The following is a 19,810-nucleotide window of genomic DNA, read 5'->3' on the forward strand; positions in this document are numbered from 1 at the left end:
AATAGAAGAATAGATATCTTATTGCTGCATAGTTTGAAGAGAGACCATGACATTTCCTAAATACTCTGTAGGCTACTAATACCCAATTTGATTGATCTCGAGCTCCCTGAACAAGCTATGCCACCTTCAAAAGTGGTAAACCTTTTTCAAGTTGTTTGGTGAAATGGCTTCTGCTCCTGCTCCTGCTGAACCCTTCCCCCCTCCACTAGCCAAGGGAATTGTTGACCTGTGAGAATATAAGGACAAGTATATGCTCGATCGTTATCATTAATGCAGCTTAATCTCTTATTGGCAGTACTTTCAGCTCTTATCCTTATTGCAGCCAAATCAGGTATTGACCACTCATTGCATGTTAATAGATGTGCATGTCTTGGGCATGGGTTCTTCTACGTTGATTTCACTCTTAATAAATAGTTCACTGCATATGTGCTGTCTTGTAGCCCACTGCATGTGGGAACGTGTCTACTCTAACATTCAGACTAAGTTCAATCATCAGATGACAGTGTAGAAAGACCAGCATTACATGTCGGAACTTGGTTTTGGCTAAAATGATGATGGCAGCAAGTGAGATCTGGAAGTGGGGGAAGATATAGAATGTTTTCTTTTCCAGAGAAACGATCCTTCATTAGTCATAAAAGAAAACATTGGCAAAACGAACTACAAAGCAGCTCTCAAGTGGAGCACCATGTGCATACCTTAAGCGAGGTATACAGGGAAAGACGAGAGGGGGTGGCTTCCTCTCCAGCTAGACATCGGGTGCGGGGGAGAGAAAAGCCACACTAAGGGCCTGTGGTGCCACGTTGGGTGGTTCGATCTCACAACAAGGAATGGGCCTTGGCTCCACAGGCTCCAGGGGCCTGTAGTGCCACGTTGGGTGGTCCGATCCCACAATAAGGAAAGGGCCCTGGCTCCACATGAATAGAAATGTTGCACGTCATCGCTACATCCTGTCCGAGTCGGCTATGGGGCGCTCTCATCTCCCTCCAAGGGTATGTATCATGTTCGTCTATGATGTTTGTCCATTGTCGCCAGGGGAGTTCTAGATCCATCAATCACCTTGGGGCATTTGGCACGCCAGGTGTGCAAGGTGGAGATGCCGATGGTCAGCTCCCATCACTAGCACACCCAAGTCCGGGATGGCCGAACTCCTGAAGTGAGAAAGTTGAAGGGTGAGGCCAATGCTGTCCTTCTCGTTTTGGCGTTGTTCTGGACTTTTTGCCCAGTCCATTGTCCCCCACATGGCGAAACAAAGGGTGGAGGGGTTGGAACTGAGAACTCGCCACCAGATGTGCGGAGACTCCGGAAAATCCCAAAGGCATGTTGAAAGACATTGAAGTGGTGGCTATGGTGGATCAAACAGAAACATGGCTATGGCATTTGATGAACAAAGAGAGGTAGGGGGGGGGAAAGAAAGATATATTAAGCGACTACTAAAGACCCAATGGGCCTATGAGACCAAAGTGATACAATAATGTCCATCACATATCTCATCATGGAATGGAAAATAAAACAAAAAGAAAACATAAACATAGCTATCTCACTGAAGTGATACAAAACTGTCCATGGAAACTCATCATGGAATGCTAAGAACATAAAAAACATGGGAGCAACATCAGCTCCGAGTAGATGGTATACCAATCTCCAAAATATCAAGCATGGGGCTGATGAGTATGGCCGAGAGGTCTCCCTCAGCTATGTCACGTGGAAAGGTAGCTCGGTGGCGGTGGAGCATGTCTTGGATCTGGAGCTGATGAGGTGATCGTGGCCGACGCGGGGGTCGAGGGCGTCGGGCACGCTGGAGTGCAGAGGCTCGGTCTGAGGTAATTCCTCTCGGTCGAGGTAGGTCCAGAGCAACTCGTGGAGGGTCCACAAGATCCACTACGTCGGTGTCCTCCACCTCCTGGGTCCGGAAGAAACTAGTGATGGTTGGCTGGCGAGGGAGGGGGCGGGGTGGCTAGGGCCGAGGCGCTCTCAAGAAGGTGTCCCTATGTCTGCGGAGCTCAAGCAAGAAGAGGCCTAGACAACTCTCGTTCTAGAAATCAATGATCTTGGAGAGTAGACTGAATCCCTCACGAAAGAGACAGTGAAACCTCCCGCGGATCTCATAGTATACTGGACAGCGGCATATGTAATGCTCCTCCGTCTCAACCTCTATGTGGCATAGTCGGCAGATCCTCTCCTCTCTGGGTCTCCGTATGAGCTTCTCGGCTTTGTTTTCAGATGTAGAGCTGTTGCGTCGTATGCTTGATATTTGGAGATCTCATGATTTCTTACAGGCCTCTCAAAGCCTGGCCTCTGCTCTCTGTGATATTAGTGACTTTTATCACACATGTGCCTTGTCTAAGAGGCAAGAGGCCTTGGATTTAGAAAGGGCTATTACATGTAGACTGGCTGCCTTGCAGAAAGAGCACGAGAAACATCCTCATGCTCAATGGGTTGCAGATTCTTTATGTATTGTTAGGGCAGAACTTCATCACTGTCTTGAGCAGCACGTGGAGTACCGTTTCCATGCCCAGGAATCCTTTTGGACACAGATGGGTGGCAGATGTAACAAACATTTCTTTGCTACTCACGGCCCATCTCATGCCAGAGATAGTGTTAGGCAGTTATAGGATTCACATGGCACTCTTCACTCAGATTCTCTTATGGTTAGACAGATTGCTATTGATTTCTATCGCGAGCTTCTTAGTGCTGAGCTGCACTTTGATTTGAGACATAGGGCACAGAGGAAGGTTTGGAATGCATTGCCACATTTGATCATCACTGAGGAGATGTGTGCTGCTCTAGATGCCCCTTTCTCTATGCAGGAGTTCAGTCATGCTCTTCATGCCTTACCTCAAGGTAAGTGTCCAAGGGAGGATGGCCTCTCCCCTGTTTTTTTCATTACTTTTTGGGATGAGATTGGGGTTGTGCTCACATCGGCTCTGCGGCGGGAGATGTGGGACACAGGCTCTATGCCTTCTTCTCTCAGTGAGGGGCTTATTTATCTTATTCCTAAGAGTGGGGGTAAGACATTGATTGGCCAGTGGAGACCTATCATCTCACTTGGGACTGGCAACTGCCTATAAGATTCTTGCTAAGGCAGTGAGCATCAGATTGCAGCCAATTTTGCAGGATGTCATTCATGATACTCAGAATGGATTCTTACACGGCAGGAGCTTCTTTGATAACATTTTCTCGTTTTGGGAGGCCGTCAAATGGGCTAAAGCGAGTAATCAGTCCTTAGCCATTGTGCTCTTGGATTTTGAGAAGGCCTATGATAGAGTGGATTGGGACTTCCTTGAGGGTACTCTTAGCCATATGGGCTTCTCTCAAAGATGGATCAAGGGAGCTTCATGCATGTATCGTGATGCCCACAGTAGAGTCCTCGCTTGTGGTGATAGCGGAGAGCGGTTTCAGATTTCTCACTCAGTACGGCAGGGCTGCCCTTTAGCCCCATTATTATATATCATAGTTGCAGAGGCCATGAGCATCTTTCTCCGCTCCATTGCTGGTATTTCGGGATTGAGGTTGCCTCTTCGTAGTCAAGAGGGATTGGTTGACTCTGAGTTAGCTTATGACACAGCCATGTTCTTGGAGGCTTCACATATATGCTTATGTTCCTTCCGGGTAGCACTAGAGGAGTTCTGTTTGGCAGCAGGGGCACTGATTAATTGGCACAAATCTGTTGGTTTTTGGGTTAGTGATTCACCGAGAGTTGCTTGGGATGCAGAGCTTGGTTTTACTTGGATCAGCAGAGGATGCACTGCTAGATATTTGGGATGCCAAGTTGGGATTGATATTTCTTCTGCACAGCAGTTTGCTCCGGTACTTATGAGTATCCAGAAGAAGCTCCTCCATTGGAGCTCCAATAGATTCGATTTAGCTTCTAGAGCTTTGGTGGCTAATCAGGTATTGCTTGCCTCAGCTTGGTTTATTGCCTCTTGTTGGTGCTTCTGTCGTGCGTGCATTGGCCAATTGCGGAGATTGATCCGCAATTTTCTTTGGTCGGGTTTGGATGGCACCTCAGACACTCGTGCCAGGGTAGCTTGGCTCACAGTTATTCAACCCAAACGAGAGTGGGGCTCGAATATTATCGATCCGGATGTTCAGTGCAGGGCGTTGCTTTGCAAACTTGTGGTCAGAGGTTTTCTACCAGGCATTGAGCCTTGGAAGGATTTTTTCTTGTCTCAGATTTCCGGATGTACACCCAAGGTCGGGAGAGACTGGATGCCCAGCACACGTTTTTTGTTCATAGAGGCTGATTTCAGGGCACCATATTCCCCTCTTATTGCAACCATTGTCAGAGCATGGAGAAGCATGAGATCTTTTTTGCGGTAAAGGCCTCCTAGGTCTTTGGATGAGGTTGACCGACAACCTATTATGTGGAACGAGCTCATTAGGGATGAGGCTGGTCGGCCACTTGGTGCATCTCGTTATATGCAGTGGTCAGGATGGGAGAGATGTGCACACACAGTTCTTGCTTGGAAGACCTTTAAGAGTCTTCCGGAGGATCGGAGAGCTGCATCTACAGCATGGCAGATATGGAGAGCTAGATGCACGGAGGCTATTGAGGGTGTCCAGATTTTTGGGTCTCAGTGCATTAGTACTATATGGGGTGATATCATCCATACTCTTATGACTACTTGGGCTCGCATTAAGGGGCCCTCTCGTTCTACGCAGGCGAAGCGCGTGATATTTATGCAGGAGTGGGACCATGCCATCTTCTTTTCCTCTAGTACCACAGGTCTTACATGGCATCATGATGCTCCTCAGTGGTTGAATTCACCTTACATATTGGGGTGATTCTATTCTTTTCCAGCTTATAGTTGTGATTTTTGTATGTTTTTCTCATACTTAATAGAAGTCTCTTTCTGAAAAAAAAAAACGGGAATCTTGCTCAAGCCTCCTGGATTCGACCACTGCATGCCGTTGGAGTTCCATATTGCCAACCCCAGGTGTTTGGTCTCATAGACCCTGCGTCCCTATTTGGGACGACGCTCACTGATAATGACTATCATCTCTGTGGATAGCCCACTTGCTTGCTCTGCAGGCCTCATGAACAGTCACCATCGCCTCACGTCGGTGTGCCACCTGTGCTGGAGTGAGATCATCTCCCATGTACACCTGTGTGCCCTTGAGGGCAGCCCGCCTGTCTAAGAAGGCCTGTCTGCTGGTGGCATCAGGGAATCTAATGATGAGGGGTCGCTCTCGTGTCATATCCTTTCCTGCCCTCCATGTATCTGCAAAGGGGGGGGGGGGGGGCGGGGGGGGGCGATCCTGTCCACTCCTAGCATCTGGCAAAGCGTCATGGCATCCTCCTTGGGGGAAGCCCCTGCTTGTAGCCCCCATACTTGCGCATGGAGGGCCCTATACTTCCTGCGTTTCTCCTCCTCGAGAGTCTCATGTATGATGCTTTGTGGGGGTTTGTGCTTCTTCAGTGGTCTGCAGTTCTTCCCACAGCTTATCACTCGCAGCTTTCAACTGCTCCAAGTCAGTCCTTAAACCCTCTTGAATATTCAGTTCCCCTTCCTCCACTGTATGGTTCTTGACCGTAGCCTTTAGGGCTCCATTACTGCCCGGAGTTCCCCTATCATTGGGGCAGCCTCTGGCATTCCTGTTTGTTGCAGCTGGGTCTCTTTCAACATCTGAATCACCTCTTCCTGGTGGTTCACTTGGGCTGCCAGTTCTTCAATCTTGTTGTTCTTTCCCTGTGTCTCCTTGCGGAGGCCTTCCAACTGTTTTTCATGTTGGTTCAGAAGCCTGTCCAGCACCTTCTTTTGTTCGCCCAGTAACTTCTTGGTGTTGTCCTCCACTGTCTTGATGTATGCCTCCAGCTCCTGTAGGTTCATTGAGGCTATTTCCCCCTAGTTGCTGCCTTGGGGGCCTGAGCAAGGGCGCGTGGAAAAAGGGCCGTGGACAGCGTAGAGCAGTGCAACGCACTGAGCAAGGGCAGGTGGAAAAAGGGCCGCGGACAGCGCAGTGCACTGAGCAAGGGCGGGTGGAAAAAGGGACGTGGACAGCGCAGAGCAGCACAGCGCACTGAGAGAGAGAGAGAGAGAGAGAGAGAGAGAGAGAGAGAGAGAGAGAGAGAGAGAGATAAATGTCTGTGTAAGAAAAGCTAAAACAACTAAACAAGTAATTGAAACTGAAACAACTACTATGGGGAAAAGTAAGGTACTACGAGCTCGTAATGGATAACATCTGGGAAGGAAAACTCCAGCAACAAAGGTAAGCATCATATACATCACTATCCAAAGATGTCTCTCATCGGTTGATGGCGGATATCCTCAATGTCCTCCATGGTGAGTACTCTGACTGGACCTCTCCCATGCCGTGCTAGTATGGTCCTGATCCTCTGTTGTAGTCTCCGTCGGTGTCGAGATGGGCCTCTCACCTTGGGGCGCCTAGACCGCCCTAGCTCTAAAGCCCGATGAATCAGTGTACCTCTGGTGCGGCTATACTCTGGGGCTAGCTGCAATGCCTGCTGGCTTGACTGCTTAATCTCTGGTCGAAAGAAGTCTATAATCTGCCTCTGTAGGTGTCTCTCCGTCTCTGATCCCCTTCCTCTCAAGAGACCCTCTCTATGTCTACGCAGCTCCAGCAAGTATAATCCGAGGCATCTTTGATCTTGGTATCTCATGACTTTGGAAAGTGGTCCGAAACCCTCTCTGAATAGGCAGTGAAAACGGCCTCGTATCTCATAATATACTGGACAGTCACATATGTAATGTAACTCTGTCTCTGGCTCCATCTGGCACAACTGACAAATCCTGGCCTCAGTTGGTACTCCCCTAAATCTGCCAGTCTCAATCTCTAGCTGGTGTGAGGATGTGCGCATCTGACCAATAGCACATCGTACCCCATGAGAAAGATGAGTATCCATGTAGCTAGGTCTAATCACAAACCCATCCTCTGTGAGCTGGAGAAGATGATCTCTATAGAAAGCCATCTGACCAATAGCACACCGTACCCCATGAGAAAGATGAGTATCCATGTAGCTGGGTCTAATCACAAACCCATCCTCTGTGAGAGTTGGAGAAGATGATCTCTATAGAAAGCCATCTTCGTACCAAGCTCGTGTGTTGGCTGTATCCATGTCCTCCTAGTGTCCAGCTGAGTCAAGTCCTGCCTCATAAGTCTGGTAATCTCTGCCTCTGCGAGAGAGAGGGAGGGTGCATCCAGGGAGTACTGAAATGGAGGTAGCTTGTCCAGGGCTAAGCTCCTCCGGTCGGCCGCTCTGTGAGGAGAAGGCTATCTTATACAGGGGGGGGGGGGGGGGGGGGGGGGGGGGGGGGGGACAACCACATAGGTGGTCTGTAGTGCCAAATGGGGTTCACCGGCTCTATCTATGAGGAAAGGGCCAGGCCTCCAAAGTCTCAAGAAGGCTTCCCGCCGCTTTCGCATGCGGTCAAAACCTCCCTATAGCTTCCCCTACTAACCGCGGAGGGTGTGAATAATATCAAGCCATATGCTCCTGATGGTCTCAGCCGGCGGACTGTGGGTACCCTCGATGGCCTCGTTGCATCTAGCACGCTAAATGTGCCAGGCTACGATGCTACTGCAAATCTCTTACCTCTGGCATGAGCCTAGCCGCTAGTCACTTGTAGGAGGGGCTGTGACTGGTAATGCTGCAATATGATGGTGAGAGACCTGAAGGGCTAGCCCTCCCCCATCCTCCTCATAAGCCCTGATCGCTCCAGCCTCTGTGGCCCAAGCGATAGTGCCCCAAGTGTTGATTTGGGTCGATGCCCTGTCCATAGCGAAGATGCGGAGAATCCGTTGCCAAATCTGTTGAGCCTTCGGGCAATCCCAAAGGCAATGTTGCTGAGACTTTTGATGGTGGTCGCACTGCGGACAATCTGCTGATTGACCTCCAATTGCCAGCCAAGTGCCGACCGCCAAACTCCTATGTGCCATCAATCAAAGAAAGAGTGTGATCTTTCTAGGCTGAAAGCTATCCCAAAGCCTCTTTCAAAAAATGTGAAAGGAAACGTTGTGATAGGTCCTGTGACTGCCAATGTGCTATTGCTGCCGGTGTGCCATCTATCTCAGGCATCTGGATCCTGCAACCTAGCCGTGCCGTATATGCAAAGAAGGGGGTGTCAAGAATCTCCTCCTGATCTGTAGGATCATGCCAAGTCTACTCTCCTGGGTCCCACTGCAGCTGTGTGAGAGGTCGGCACTCCCAAATCCATAGCCGCCATAGTCTCTCCCTGGCCACCTTGGCCGGTGCTGGATCTATGTGCCATTCCCATGCCCAAAAACCGATCACCCTCACCCTCTGCAAGGTGCAGCCTCTGAAATCCTCCAAGGGAAGCTCTGATCTCTCTAGTCTGCTTCGGGATCCAATAGAAAAAGTGAGCAGACCACTGTCCTCATCTGCTCCATGGACCGCCACAAGGATATCGTGCCTGGTAAACACTCCTAACCACACTGGGGGGGAGGGTCGGGTCTGGAATAGGCATCAGCCACTCTTGAGGGATAGCCGAGTCAATGTCGATGTTGAGCCTATCTCAACCCTGGATCTCTGTCAGGCCTCTCTTTTGCTCCTCCTAGGGTAACTGCTTGTGTGCAATCCAATCTCCCAAGAGACCTGGCTGGTCCCGTGCTCAAGGCTGGGCCCCCAACATGTGGCCTCAAGGGGTTCCAAACCAAAGGCTACCGGAGCCGCTCCTCTGAGGCAATTGGAACTATCTGTCTGAGGGCTGGCCTGAGATGATCCCAAGCCCAAAGTGAACTAGCTACAAATCTATCCTCAAAAGCTCGGCTAAATGAAAGAATGTGCACAAGCAGAAGCAATAAACATGAGAGAGAGAGAGATTGCAAGCAAGAACTGAGCTTTATTAGCTTGAGGTTACAGAGTACAAGAGCCAGCAATTAGGGCAAGGAATGATATGATAGAATGAATAAAGGGAGCACCTCTTATATACTTGTGCATGAAGCAGTCGGCTGTAGGAAAACAGGCCGACAGCTCCACGATAGCATAAATAGAAGGATGCAATATTTTAACACCCCCTGTGCATCTTGAAGTGTGCAAAAAAGTCAGAAGAAAACCGATGACGAAGGTGCGACCATGGACACCTCAGCATGGCCAGTACTGAGTACACCTCAGAAAATTCACATGTCAGCTTGTTGTCTTCAGAGAACATAATGCCACTATAAAGAGCAAAAGAAAATTTGCTTGGCTCCAAACTCAAAGTAGAACTGTGAACACATCACATCCAATAACCTTGAACAAATGAACATGGAACACATCCTGTCCATAGTCTCTGCTAACCAATAGTTCTGGAACTCATCCGAACCATGAAGGAAACTTGGTTGATCTTGGAACTCATCCGGACCATCAAGTGAACTTGCCTGTCTTTATACTTGCAACTTCGACACACAGGTCCCATGCTCCAGATTTAATATAAGAGAGCTTTTGAAAGCCCCCTCTCTCGCCCACAAGCCGTTTCTGTAAGACAGCACGCGGGGGGAGGCCCTTAGGATCAGAGCAGGACACCAATCATGTTCTCTCCAGACTGTAAGGCCTTGGGAGAGCTGGGATTGTCACTAGACGAGTCAGTGTCAATGTCATGAAGACTTGCCCTTGTCCTTGGCTTTGCCTTTGTCCTTTGACTGACAATCCTTTGACAGGTGGCCTTTGTTTCCACACTTGTAACACCGACTCTGAACTTTCTTCTGCACCGTCGAGAGTGCCTGATCAGGTCTAATAGAAGATGAAACTTTCAATTTTCCCTGTGAAACTAGGATGGATTTCTCTTCCAAGAGGAGAGTACAGAGATCATCAAATTTAAGGGAACATGTTGTGATCTGAACCCGCAAAGCTCGGGAAACCATGTGATAATCTGCAGGAAGCCTGATGAGGAGGAGAGCAGCTAACTGAGAAGAGGTCAGGGCAGTACCCATTGCCACTAATTGGTCATGAATTACCTTAACCTTCATCACAAAGGACTGCATGGAACTCCCTGCTGTTAACTACAGAGAAAAGAGCTGACCCAATAGGCTGACAGACCGCATTGTAGAGTCCCATGCATATAGGTCTGTCAGCTTTCTCCAAATAGAAGCAGCACAATCCAATGTTTGCACGGCGGGGGAGACCTCTGGTGAGATGGCTCGTACAAGTGCAGAGTGAGCTTTTGAGTCTTGATTCTCCCAAGTTGAAAGTTCGGTGAGAAAGGCATCCTCCACTTGCCTCTGTAGAAGAAAACGCAGCCTGGGGGCTGGCCGACTGCAGTTGGAGAGGTTGTAGAGCAGAAAACACAGCTAAGAAAGGAGAAACGCAGCCACTGTTTGAAGGATCTACAGCCTGGAGAATCTAGGAAAGCAGAAAACGGAGAGAAACAGATTGTACAGCAGCCAGAGCCTAGGCGAATGATACCATGAAAGAATGTGCACAAGCGGAAGCAATGAACATGAGAGAGAGAAAGATTGCAAGCAAGAACTGAGCTTTATTTAATTTGAGGTTACAGAGTACAAGAGCCAACAAATAGGGCAAGGAATGATATGATAGAATGAATAAAGGGAGCACCTCTTATATACTTGTGCATGAAGCAGTCGGCTATAGGAAAACAGGCCGATAGCTTCACGATAGCATAAATAGAGGGATGCAATATTTTAACACTAAAACCATGGGCTCTCATCTTTGTGAAGATCCATCGAGTACTCTAAAGTCACACGGAGACGCGGGGACGGCCCTTAGGACGCGGGACGGGGGGGACGCGGTGCAGACTGGGGACGCAGGAAGTCGTCCCGGGGACGCGTTCCCGAAACGCGGGATGGGCAGGGGACGCGGTGAGGGGACGCCTCCAATGGTCAGAAACGGGCAGAAAACGGCCAGAAACAGGCAGAAACGGGCAAATTTCCAGCTATAAAAGAAGGCACACTTTAGGACTTTTCTCCACACTCAAGTTTGAAGCTTCAAGCCTCATTGCTCAAGCCTCAAGCTTCCAAAGTTCCAAGTTCCATTGTCCAAGCCTCAAGGCCCAAGTGGCAAGTTAGCCCTCTCTCTCTCTCTCTATATATACTATCTACATTGTGCCAACTTCCAAGCCATCTCTCTCTCTCTCCAAGTTCCATGATCCATCCCTCTTGAGACTTGTAAGCCTCAAGAGTCAAGCGGCAACTTGCAACTCTCTATTGCACCCTTCTTCCCTCTCTCTCACACTATCATCATTCATGGCATCTCAAGGTGAAGGCGCCGCCGCCACATCTTCCGTTGCGGGCTCTTCACGAAGGAGGCCGGCCGTGCACACATGGTCATGGTGGGATGAGGTCCACTACACTAGTCGTGGAGTGGGCGGTGGTTCAAGGGCATGGAATTGCAAGCTTTGTTCCTACAAGAGAAGTGGCGGCGCCAACAAAGTGCGAGCTCACTTTTTGCACGAGGCCGGTCATCAAGTGCAATTTCGCGCACGCATTACTCCTGAGAAGCGAGCGGAGCTTCTTGAGAAGCTCAAGGTTTATGAGGCGGCCGAGGCGGCAAAGAGAGGGCGACATGTTGCCGTTGATCCTCATGATGTGGTGAGAGCACGAGAGCAACCGATGCGAATGGAGGTGGAGAGGAACCCAAATCTTGCTTCAAGCTCTCAACCATTCAAGTCCACTCCATCCACATCGGGTGCCTCCATTCCCATCCGCCGTCAATCCACTCTTAACGAGAATTGGAACCCAAAATTGAAGGATGAGGTGGATAGGTCGGTGGCTAGGTTCTTCTACCATGACCACATTGCGTTTCACGCGGCACGGTTGATGGGAGAAACAGAATTAGGGTTAGGTCATGTGGGAGACATACACAGAGAAGCAAGGGAGAGAGAGAGAGAGAGAGAGTTCTGGGGATAAGTCAACTCATGAGGTATGAGTGTGTTACTCCCCTATCACACATGTATATTGCACTAGTACACATAGTGCACTTAGTACATTAAAAGTACTAAGTGTACTATGTACTATAACTTATGGGCTTGTACACACTATAAGGGTGGGCATAACGCCTTTACCCCAACAACCTCCCACTTAAAGGCAAAGTGCCCTTAAGTAAAGGAAAAGAAAAAATCAGCATGTACATGATAATATACAAGGCCATATCAAGGCTGAAACTGGCCTCATCCAATGCCCATCAAGTGTCTGCAATGAGCAAACCGCTCCGGAGGCAAACTCTTTGTCAACAGATCAGCCGGGTTGTCATCCGTATGAATCTTAACAAGCTGAATTTGCTTGTTCTCTATCACCTCTCTGATGAAGTGATACTTCACATCCACATGCTTCGTCTTTGCATGAAAGACAGGGTTCTTTGCCAACTGGATGGCACTCTGACTATCACAATGCAACAATGGAATATCCCCTGTATAGCCCAAATCAATCACTAACCGAGATAGCCATAATGCCTCCTTGCAAGCCTCTGTGGCTGCAATATACTCGGCCTCTGTAGTAGATAAGGCTGTGCACTTCTGCATCCTGGATATCCATGACACAGCACCTCCTGTGAATGTAAATACATAACCGGTAGTAGACTCCCGGTTATCTGGATGACCGGCATAATCCGAATCCGTGTAACCATGCACTAATGCATCCTGTTTGCCAAAACAAATGCACAAATCCTGTGTGCCCTTCAGGTATCTCATGACACCTTTCACTGCTTCCCAATGCTTCTTGCCAGGGTTGGCCATGTATCTAGAAACTACTCCCACTGCAAATGCAATGTCCGGCCTAGTAGCAACCATGGCATACATGAGACTGCCACAAGCTGAAGCATACGGAACCTTGGCCATATCAGCCCTGTCTCTATCCGACTGTGGGCTGTCCATAGCACTGAGTTTCACATATGGAGGCAAAGGAGTACTAGTCTTCTTCCCCCCGTCCATATTGAATCCTGCAAGACTTTGCCAATGTATTCCTTCTGAGACAAATACAACACATGCTGATTTCTGTCCCGAAGTATCCGCATACCCAAGATGTGATTTGCATCACCCAAATCCTTCATATTAAAGGTTTCATGCAGCCTCTGCTTCAAAGTATCCATCTCCTTACGAGATTTCCCGGCAATCAACATATCATCAACATACAAAATGAGGATCAATAGACTGCCATCCAAAGCTTTCTTGGTGTACAAGCAGTGATCTATGTCACTTCTCCTGAATTTCTGAGATTTCATGAATGTATCAAATTTATGATACCATTCTCTTGGTGCCTGTTTGAGCCCATAAAGACTCTTTTTCAGCTTGCATACAAGCTTCTCCTTTCCACTCACTGCATAACCCTCTGGCTGCTGCATATATATCTCCTCATGGAGATCACCGTGAAGAAAAGCAGTCTTCACATCCATCTGAATCAAGTCCAGATCATCATGCGCAACCAAAGCTAACACAGCTCTAAGTGTGGTCATTTTGACCACTGGAGAGAAGATCTCATCAAAGTCCACACCATATTCCTGCTTGAAGCCCTTAGCCACTAACCTGGCTTTGTATCTTGGCTTTGCATCTGGTGCAACTTTGAGCCTGTAAACCCACTTGCATGGCAAAACCTTCTTGCCTGCAGGCAAAGGCACCAACTTCCATGTTCCATTTTTGTGCAGAGAATCCATCTCTGACTTCATGGCACGCTCCCAAAGAGCCTTGTCTGCCCTCTGTAAAGCCTTCTTATAACATGAGGGCTCCCCACAGTCAGTGAGCATCAAGTAGTCAACCCCTGGAACAAACCTGTCAGGGGCTCTGGAGGGTCTAGTGGACCTCCGTACCCAATGACCATCATTTGCAGGTTGCTGTCCAGCCTGCATATCACCCATTGGTGGCTCCTGTTCCATGCCATAAGGCTGAAAAATCATGCCCGGTATCTCCTCTAACTGTGGTATATCCATAGGTATATCTTCTGCCATCTCTGGCTGTCCATTTGGACCATTTTCAGCACCATTTAAGGGCTGGTTTTCCTGCTGTAATGGCTGATTTACAGCCCTTTGTTGTTGTCCATGATGTCCATCATCATCAAAGATGACTCTGCCAGGCTCCTGTTGCCTTGCAGGCTCCTTATACATGCATGTTTCATCAAAAATGACATCATTGCTACGTATGATCTTTCTATTCACGGGATCCCAAAGTCTATACCCCATTTCACCTCTGTCACCATATCCTAGGAATATGCATTTGTGAGACTTGGGATCAAGTTTGGTGCGTATTTCCCTGCGTATGTGCACGTACGCAACGCAACCAAACACTCTCAAGTGCTTGTATGACGGAGGCTTCCCTGTCCATACTTCTTCTGGCACTTTCCCACCAAGCCTCGTGTTAGGTGACCTGTTTATAAGGTGAACGGCTGTCATAACAGCTTCAGCCCAAAAACCATGAGGTAATGCAGCATGTGACAACATCGAACGGACCTTCTCCTGAATGGTCCTGTTCATCCTCTCTGCAGTCCCGTTTTGTGGAGGATCATAAGGAGTAGAGAGCTCCCTCTTGATGCCTTTAGCATCACAAAAGTCCTGAAACTGTTTGGACATGTACTCTCCACCATTGTCGGAACGCAGAGCTTTCAGTGTTTTGCCAGTTTGATTCTCAACAAGAGCAACAAACTTCTCAAACACTGAGAATGTATCACTCTTCAAACGAAGAGGATAAACCCACACCTTGCGTGTGGCATCATCTATAAAAGACACAAAGTATTTTGCCCCTCCCAAAGAAAGCTGAGGCATCTCACATACATCTGTATGCACAAGCTCTAACTGAGCATCTTTCTGTCCAAGAGCTTTCTTGTGGGGGCACTGTAGTTGCCTACCATATATACAATGCTCACAAAATTGAAAACTTGAAAACTTTAGAGAAGGCAAGTAACCCAAACGAGACAATTGCTCCATTCCTTTGACACTCATGTGTCCCAACCGGCTATGCCACATAGAGATTTCCGGCAGCTCGGTTGCATTTACATTAGCATGGTGACAAACACCTGCATGCATAAAGTAAAGAGTGTCCACCTTAGAGCCTCTGGCAACAACCAGTGAGCCCTTACTAATTTTCCACTTTCCACTACCAAATGTGGTAACATAATCAGCATCATCAAGCTGTCCAGTAGAAAGCAAATTCTTCTTGATCTCAGGCACATGCCTGACATCATGGAGCATAAGCTGTGAGCCATCTGAAAATACAAGCCTTACATCACCTCTGCCAAGAATCTTGCATGCATGGTTATCACCCAAATAAACCACTCCTTCATTGCCAGCAGAATACCTGACAAACAAGTCTCTGCAACCTGTGACATGAAAGGAGGCACCTGAATCAATGATCCATGAGTGCATACCATGACCACCTGTAAGAAGTGAATGGGCATCAAGTGAAGACGTAAATAGGACCTCATCCTCACTGCCACCTGCATGTGACACATTGATTTCTTCAATCTTGACTCCACTTTTGCCCTTTGGCTTTACATCTTTGGCTTCATCTTTCTCTTTGTCTTTGCCTTTTCCCTTTTCCTTTTGATCATTTTTCCATTTGTAGCATTGCTTTTTAATGTGTCCCTTCTTGCCACAATAATGGCATTCCAAATCCTTTTTGGAGCGAGACTTGCTCCTTCCCCTTTCTTGGCTTTTTCCCCTTTGTTGGGATCTCCCACGTGCATTCATTGCATTGGACTTTCCAACAGAGTTGTTTTTCCTGTTCATCTCTTCTTGAAGAAGAGCACCCTCAACATCTGCATATGACAGCATAGTATTCGAATTGCTAGTGGCTGTCCTGAATGTGTCCCAACTCTCTGGCAAAGTGCATAACAAAAAAGTGGCTTTGAACTCACCGTCCATTGCCAACTTTTGATTAATGACTTGGCTGACAATACCATTAAACTCATTTAAATGGGCTGTCATAGAAGCCCCTTCCTTCATCTGAAGACCTATGAGTTTCTTTAACCAATACACTTTGCTTGAGGCACTTTGCTGGGCATACAAGTCCTGCAATCTCTGCCACATTCCCCAAGCTGTCTTCTCTTCACGAATGCTGAAAAGTAATGAGTCTGACACAGACAACATGATAGTAGATCTTGCCAGCTCATCCATATCTTCCCACTCTTCAGCAGTAAGAGAAGCGGGCATTACACCCCTTTCTTTGATAGGCTTGTGCTGCTTTTTCTGGAGCAACACATTGTAGCACTGGGTTTGCCAAATATCATAGTTATGTGAGCCTTCAAGCTTCTTGATGTGAAGCAATGAAGAACTCTCACCTGTGGTTGCCATAGCAAAATGCAACCTGTCAATGCCTGACTCCCTGCAAAATGTGCAAACACTGCACCAAAAGCACACAAAGTGCTCACAGTTTTTCTCCCAAGCTTTATCTCTCACTGCGGAAGCAAGAATGCAACTTTTCTCCCACTTTATGTGATGAAATCACCAAAATCTGGTTGCTGCAGATTCTGGACAGCACCTTAAATGTGCTCTATTGCCCTTCCAAAGTACTGTACAGCAGGACCAAGTGCTCACCAATGATGTACCAAACCTGTACCGGCAAGTACAACAGCTGAAATTGAACCTTTTGGTCACTCAAAACAGTGTACAGCCATGCCAAAACTTGCACAAAGCTGTGCCAAATCTGTACCAGCAGGTACAGTAGCAATAAATGCTCTCCTGGCTGTCCAAATGAGTGAAAATCAGACTTTTACAGTCCCGAACACTGCATAAAACAGTCCCGAACAGAAATTGGGCAAAAGCCCCTTGACTGCAAGCTGATTTTTGAGGATTCAAGGCATAAATGTCTTGCCTGCTGCTTTGCCAAGCTCAACAAGCATACGAACTTGAAAAGCCCCTTGATTTAAGATCAATTTCTGATCATACATGGTACATTGACGCACATGAAGGCATCCAGAGTGTTCACGATGCTTCCCCCTGGCCACATATACATCCAAATAATGAAAGCCCCTTGATTCACAGGCACATTGAGTGCTTGTAAGGCATCTGCACATTATCCACAGCATCAAATGCGATCGCCTGCATGCAAATCAACCAAATCGGCACAAAAGCCCCTTGATTTGCACTGCAATTTGCTGCAATTTTGCCCAAATGTGCTATTTTTCACATCATACAGCATGTATGAGTGCTTAATTGCACAATTACATCAAAAGCCCCAAATTTCGACATCTAATTTCTTGCAAATTGATCCTGATTGTGACCAATTTCCTGCAAATTGATCCTGATTGTGACCAATTTCCTGCAAATTGATCCTGATTGTGACCAATGTCACCCAATTTTGCCAATTTTGCTCAAAAATTGAGCAATTCGACACCTGTATCTGCTCAATTGTTGATTGTACCTGCTCAATTGCAAGTCCCAAAAAAAAATTGAGGAAAATACCTTGTAATTTTCTGATTTTTCTCTGATTTGCAGGCGGGTTGATGAATTTGGTGCTGATGCTGAAAGATTGTGCTGATGAAAACTCCTCACTGTGGGGTTGGCGATGGGCAAATGCAGAATTTTGCTGAAAAGCTCTCAAAAAATCTCACGCAGAGGAGTGGTGGAGCTTTTCTCCCACGTGCGGGCCTTCAGATTGCTGTGCGTGTACGGATGCTAGGTTGCATAGATCTCCTCGTGGACGTCTCCTCGCTGGCCTCCTCGCTACCTCACCTGCTGCGAGCGCTGCTGGTCGTAAGCGTTGTTACGCTTTGGAGAAGGCAAGGACAAAGGGTCCGTTCTGTTCCGCCCGTCAGCCTGTCCGCCCAACACTTCGCCTAGCGCAGGTAGAAGGAACTCCACGCTCGTGCATTCGCCTAGCACAAGTCGCTAATGGTTCAACGCCCGCCAATGAGCGTCCTTGCCTTCGTGTCCTTGGCTTCTTCGCTCGCTTAGCGAAGGTAGCCGGTTGTATTGTCGCCCAGCCTACGCTCGACGCCTCCAGCTACCGCTTATGTTTCGCCTAGCGCTAGCCAACGCCCAGCGCTACACGCTTGTAGTCGACTGTGTATCCACTCGCTGCTCACGCTGAAGGGCCAGCGCTGCTTCGCCGTGTAGAGCTACCACACTCGCCTATCAATGGCCAGCGTTTTTGCACGCCTTGTCTGCCTGCGATTGCCTCTACCGACTGCCTAGTCTCCCGCTTCACCAGCTCCACGCCCACCATCGTGTTGGAAGAATACTGCACATGCAGAGAGCTGCAGATTGGCTCTGATACCAGTTGTGTGAGAGAAGGAAGTAGGGTTAGGTCATGTGGGAGACATACACAGAGAAGCAAGGGAGAGAGAGAGAGAGAGAGTTGTGGGGATAAGTCAACTCATGAGGTATGAGTGTGTGACTCCCCTATCACACATGTATATTGCACTAGTACACATAGTGCACTTAGTACATTAAAAGTACTAAGTGTACTATGTACTATAACTTATGGGCTTGTACACACTATAAGGGTGGGCATAACGCCTTTACCCCAACAACGGTGAGAGTCGAGACTCAATTCTCTTCACTCTTTTTTTTTTTTAAATGTCTCATGCTTCAAAGCATTTGTCATATTGCCAAAAAAAGCTAACATGCTACATGGTTTTCCTTGCTTGAAATAGGTCTCCTTACTTCCGTGAGATGGCCACAAAGATCGGGGAATATGGCCCCTCTTATGTGCCACCTTCATCGGAAAAGATTCGCACCACTTTGCTTGATAGGGAGAAGTTGGCCGTTGAGCACGTGGCGGCGGATACAAAGGCAACGTGGGAGACTAACGGAGTCTCTCTCATTGTAGACGGATGGAGTGACACGCGCAAGCGCTCCATCCATGGAGTGGTGGCCTACTCAAGGGGCAAAGTGTACTTCATCGAGTCACATGATGCGAGTGGCACTGGGAAGGCCGTGGATGTGCTTGCCGCGGAATGGGCGTCCACGATCGAGGTCATTGGGCCGGAGCTTGTGGTCAGCATGGTGGCGGATGGAGAGGCGTCAAATAGGGCAGCCGGGACCATTATTGAGTCAATGTATCCATCCATCACAGTTTCTTTTTGCATGGCCCATTGTCTCAACAACCTCCTCAAAGACATAGGTGCCTTGCCATGGATTGCACCCACCATTGAGGAGGCTAACCAGCTTGTATCCTTTGTCCTCAACCACCAAAGGCTGCGACATGAGTTCTCTAAAAGGAGCACTCTTTCCCTCCTCAAGTATTCTGAGACAAGGTTTGCATACAACTTCCTCATGCTAGGCCGCTTGTCTACATGTGGCGGAGCCCTAAGAGGGCTTTTCCTTAGTGATGAATTTTCTGCCATGCCGCAGTCAAAATCGGCAATAGGGAGAACGTGCCGAGATCGCGCCGACGATGCCGCTTGGTGGGAGAAGGTGAAGACACTCGACGCCCTGGTCAAGCCTATTGTTCACCTTCTACGAGTCATTGACGGCCGTGAACCATGTATCGGCAAGGTCTATGAGGCCATGAATCGCATGATCGAGTCACTCGAGCAGCCTGTGCCAGACAGGGCCGAGTTTGAGGAGATCCACTCATTATGTGAGTCCAGGTGGAACTCCTACTACTCCCCTCTTCATGCGGCTGCCTTTGTGGTTGATCCAGAGTTCCAGGGCAGAAAGCAAGAGGCCGACAAGGAAGTAAGCAGGGGATGGCGGATCATTTTGGAGCGCTTAGAGCCCGACCCTACCATCAAGTGGAAGATCAGAGACCAGCTACCTCAGTACAGGACGTGGCAGGGATCTTTTGGATGTTTAGATGCACAGCTTGACCGCCTCAAGATTGGGTCTCCTCTTTGGTGGGAGGATTACGGATCAAATGGGCCGGAGTTGCAGTGCTTGGCTATTCGCATCCTTAGCCAGGCTGTGAGCTCTAGTTGCTTGGAGCAACTTTGGAGCGTTTACAGTCACATTGCCTCTAAGAAGAGGAAC

At 48.3% G+C, this 19,810-nt stretch overlaps 2 protein-coding genes across 2 annotated transcripts in view; one reads left to right on the top strand and one right to left on the bottom strand.

The window, feature by feature from the left end:
• LOC147641146 (NAD(P)-linked oxidoreductase superfamily protein) overlaps positions 1–19,810 on the top strand; it is a 76,717-nt gene that overhangs the window by 51,084 nt on the left and 5,823 nt on the right. The gene's annotated exons all lie outside the window — the stretch shown is intronic.
• Positions 416–18,062, bottom strand: LOC147641147 (uncharacterized). Its single transcript, XM_086807946.1, has 6 exons — positions 17,960–18,062; positions 11,796–11,828; positions 7,245–7,269; positions 7,042–7,084; positions 6,377–6,931; positions 416–571 (listed from the first exon to the last, which is right to left on the bottom strand). Exons 1-6 carry the CDS (start codon positions 18,060–18,062, stop codon positions 416–418), a joined length of 915 nt encoding a protein of 304 aa, XP_086664072.1.

The sequence above is a fragment of the Cibotium barometz genome, chromosome 2 (genome assembly GCF_041138505.1).
Source record: "Cibotium barometz isolate CiBa-2024 chromosome 2, ASM4113850v1, whole genome shotgun sequence".
Classification (NCBI taxonomy): Eukaryota; Viridiplantae; Streptophyta; class Polypodiopsida; order Cyatheales; family Cibotiaceae; genus Cibotium; species Cibotium barometz.

Coding starts and splice junctions, on each gene's coding strand:
- LOC147641147 (XM_086807946.1), bottom strand. CDS start 18,062: ATGGTGGGCGTGGAGCTGGTGAAGCGGGAGACTAGGCAGTCGGTAGAG. Junction 11,829..17,959: donor GCCATTGATAGGCGAGTGTG/GTAGCTCTACAC, acceptor ATACCTCATGAG/TTGACTTATCCCCAGAACTC. Junction 572..6,376: donor GGCGGTCTAGGCGCCCCAAG/GTGAGAGGCCCA, acceptor CCCCACTTCCAG/ATCTCACTTGCTGCCATCAT.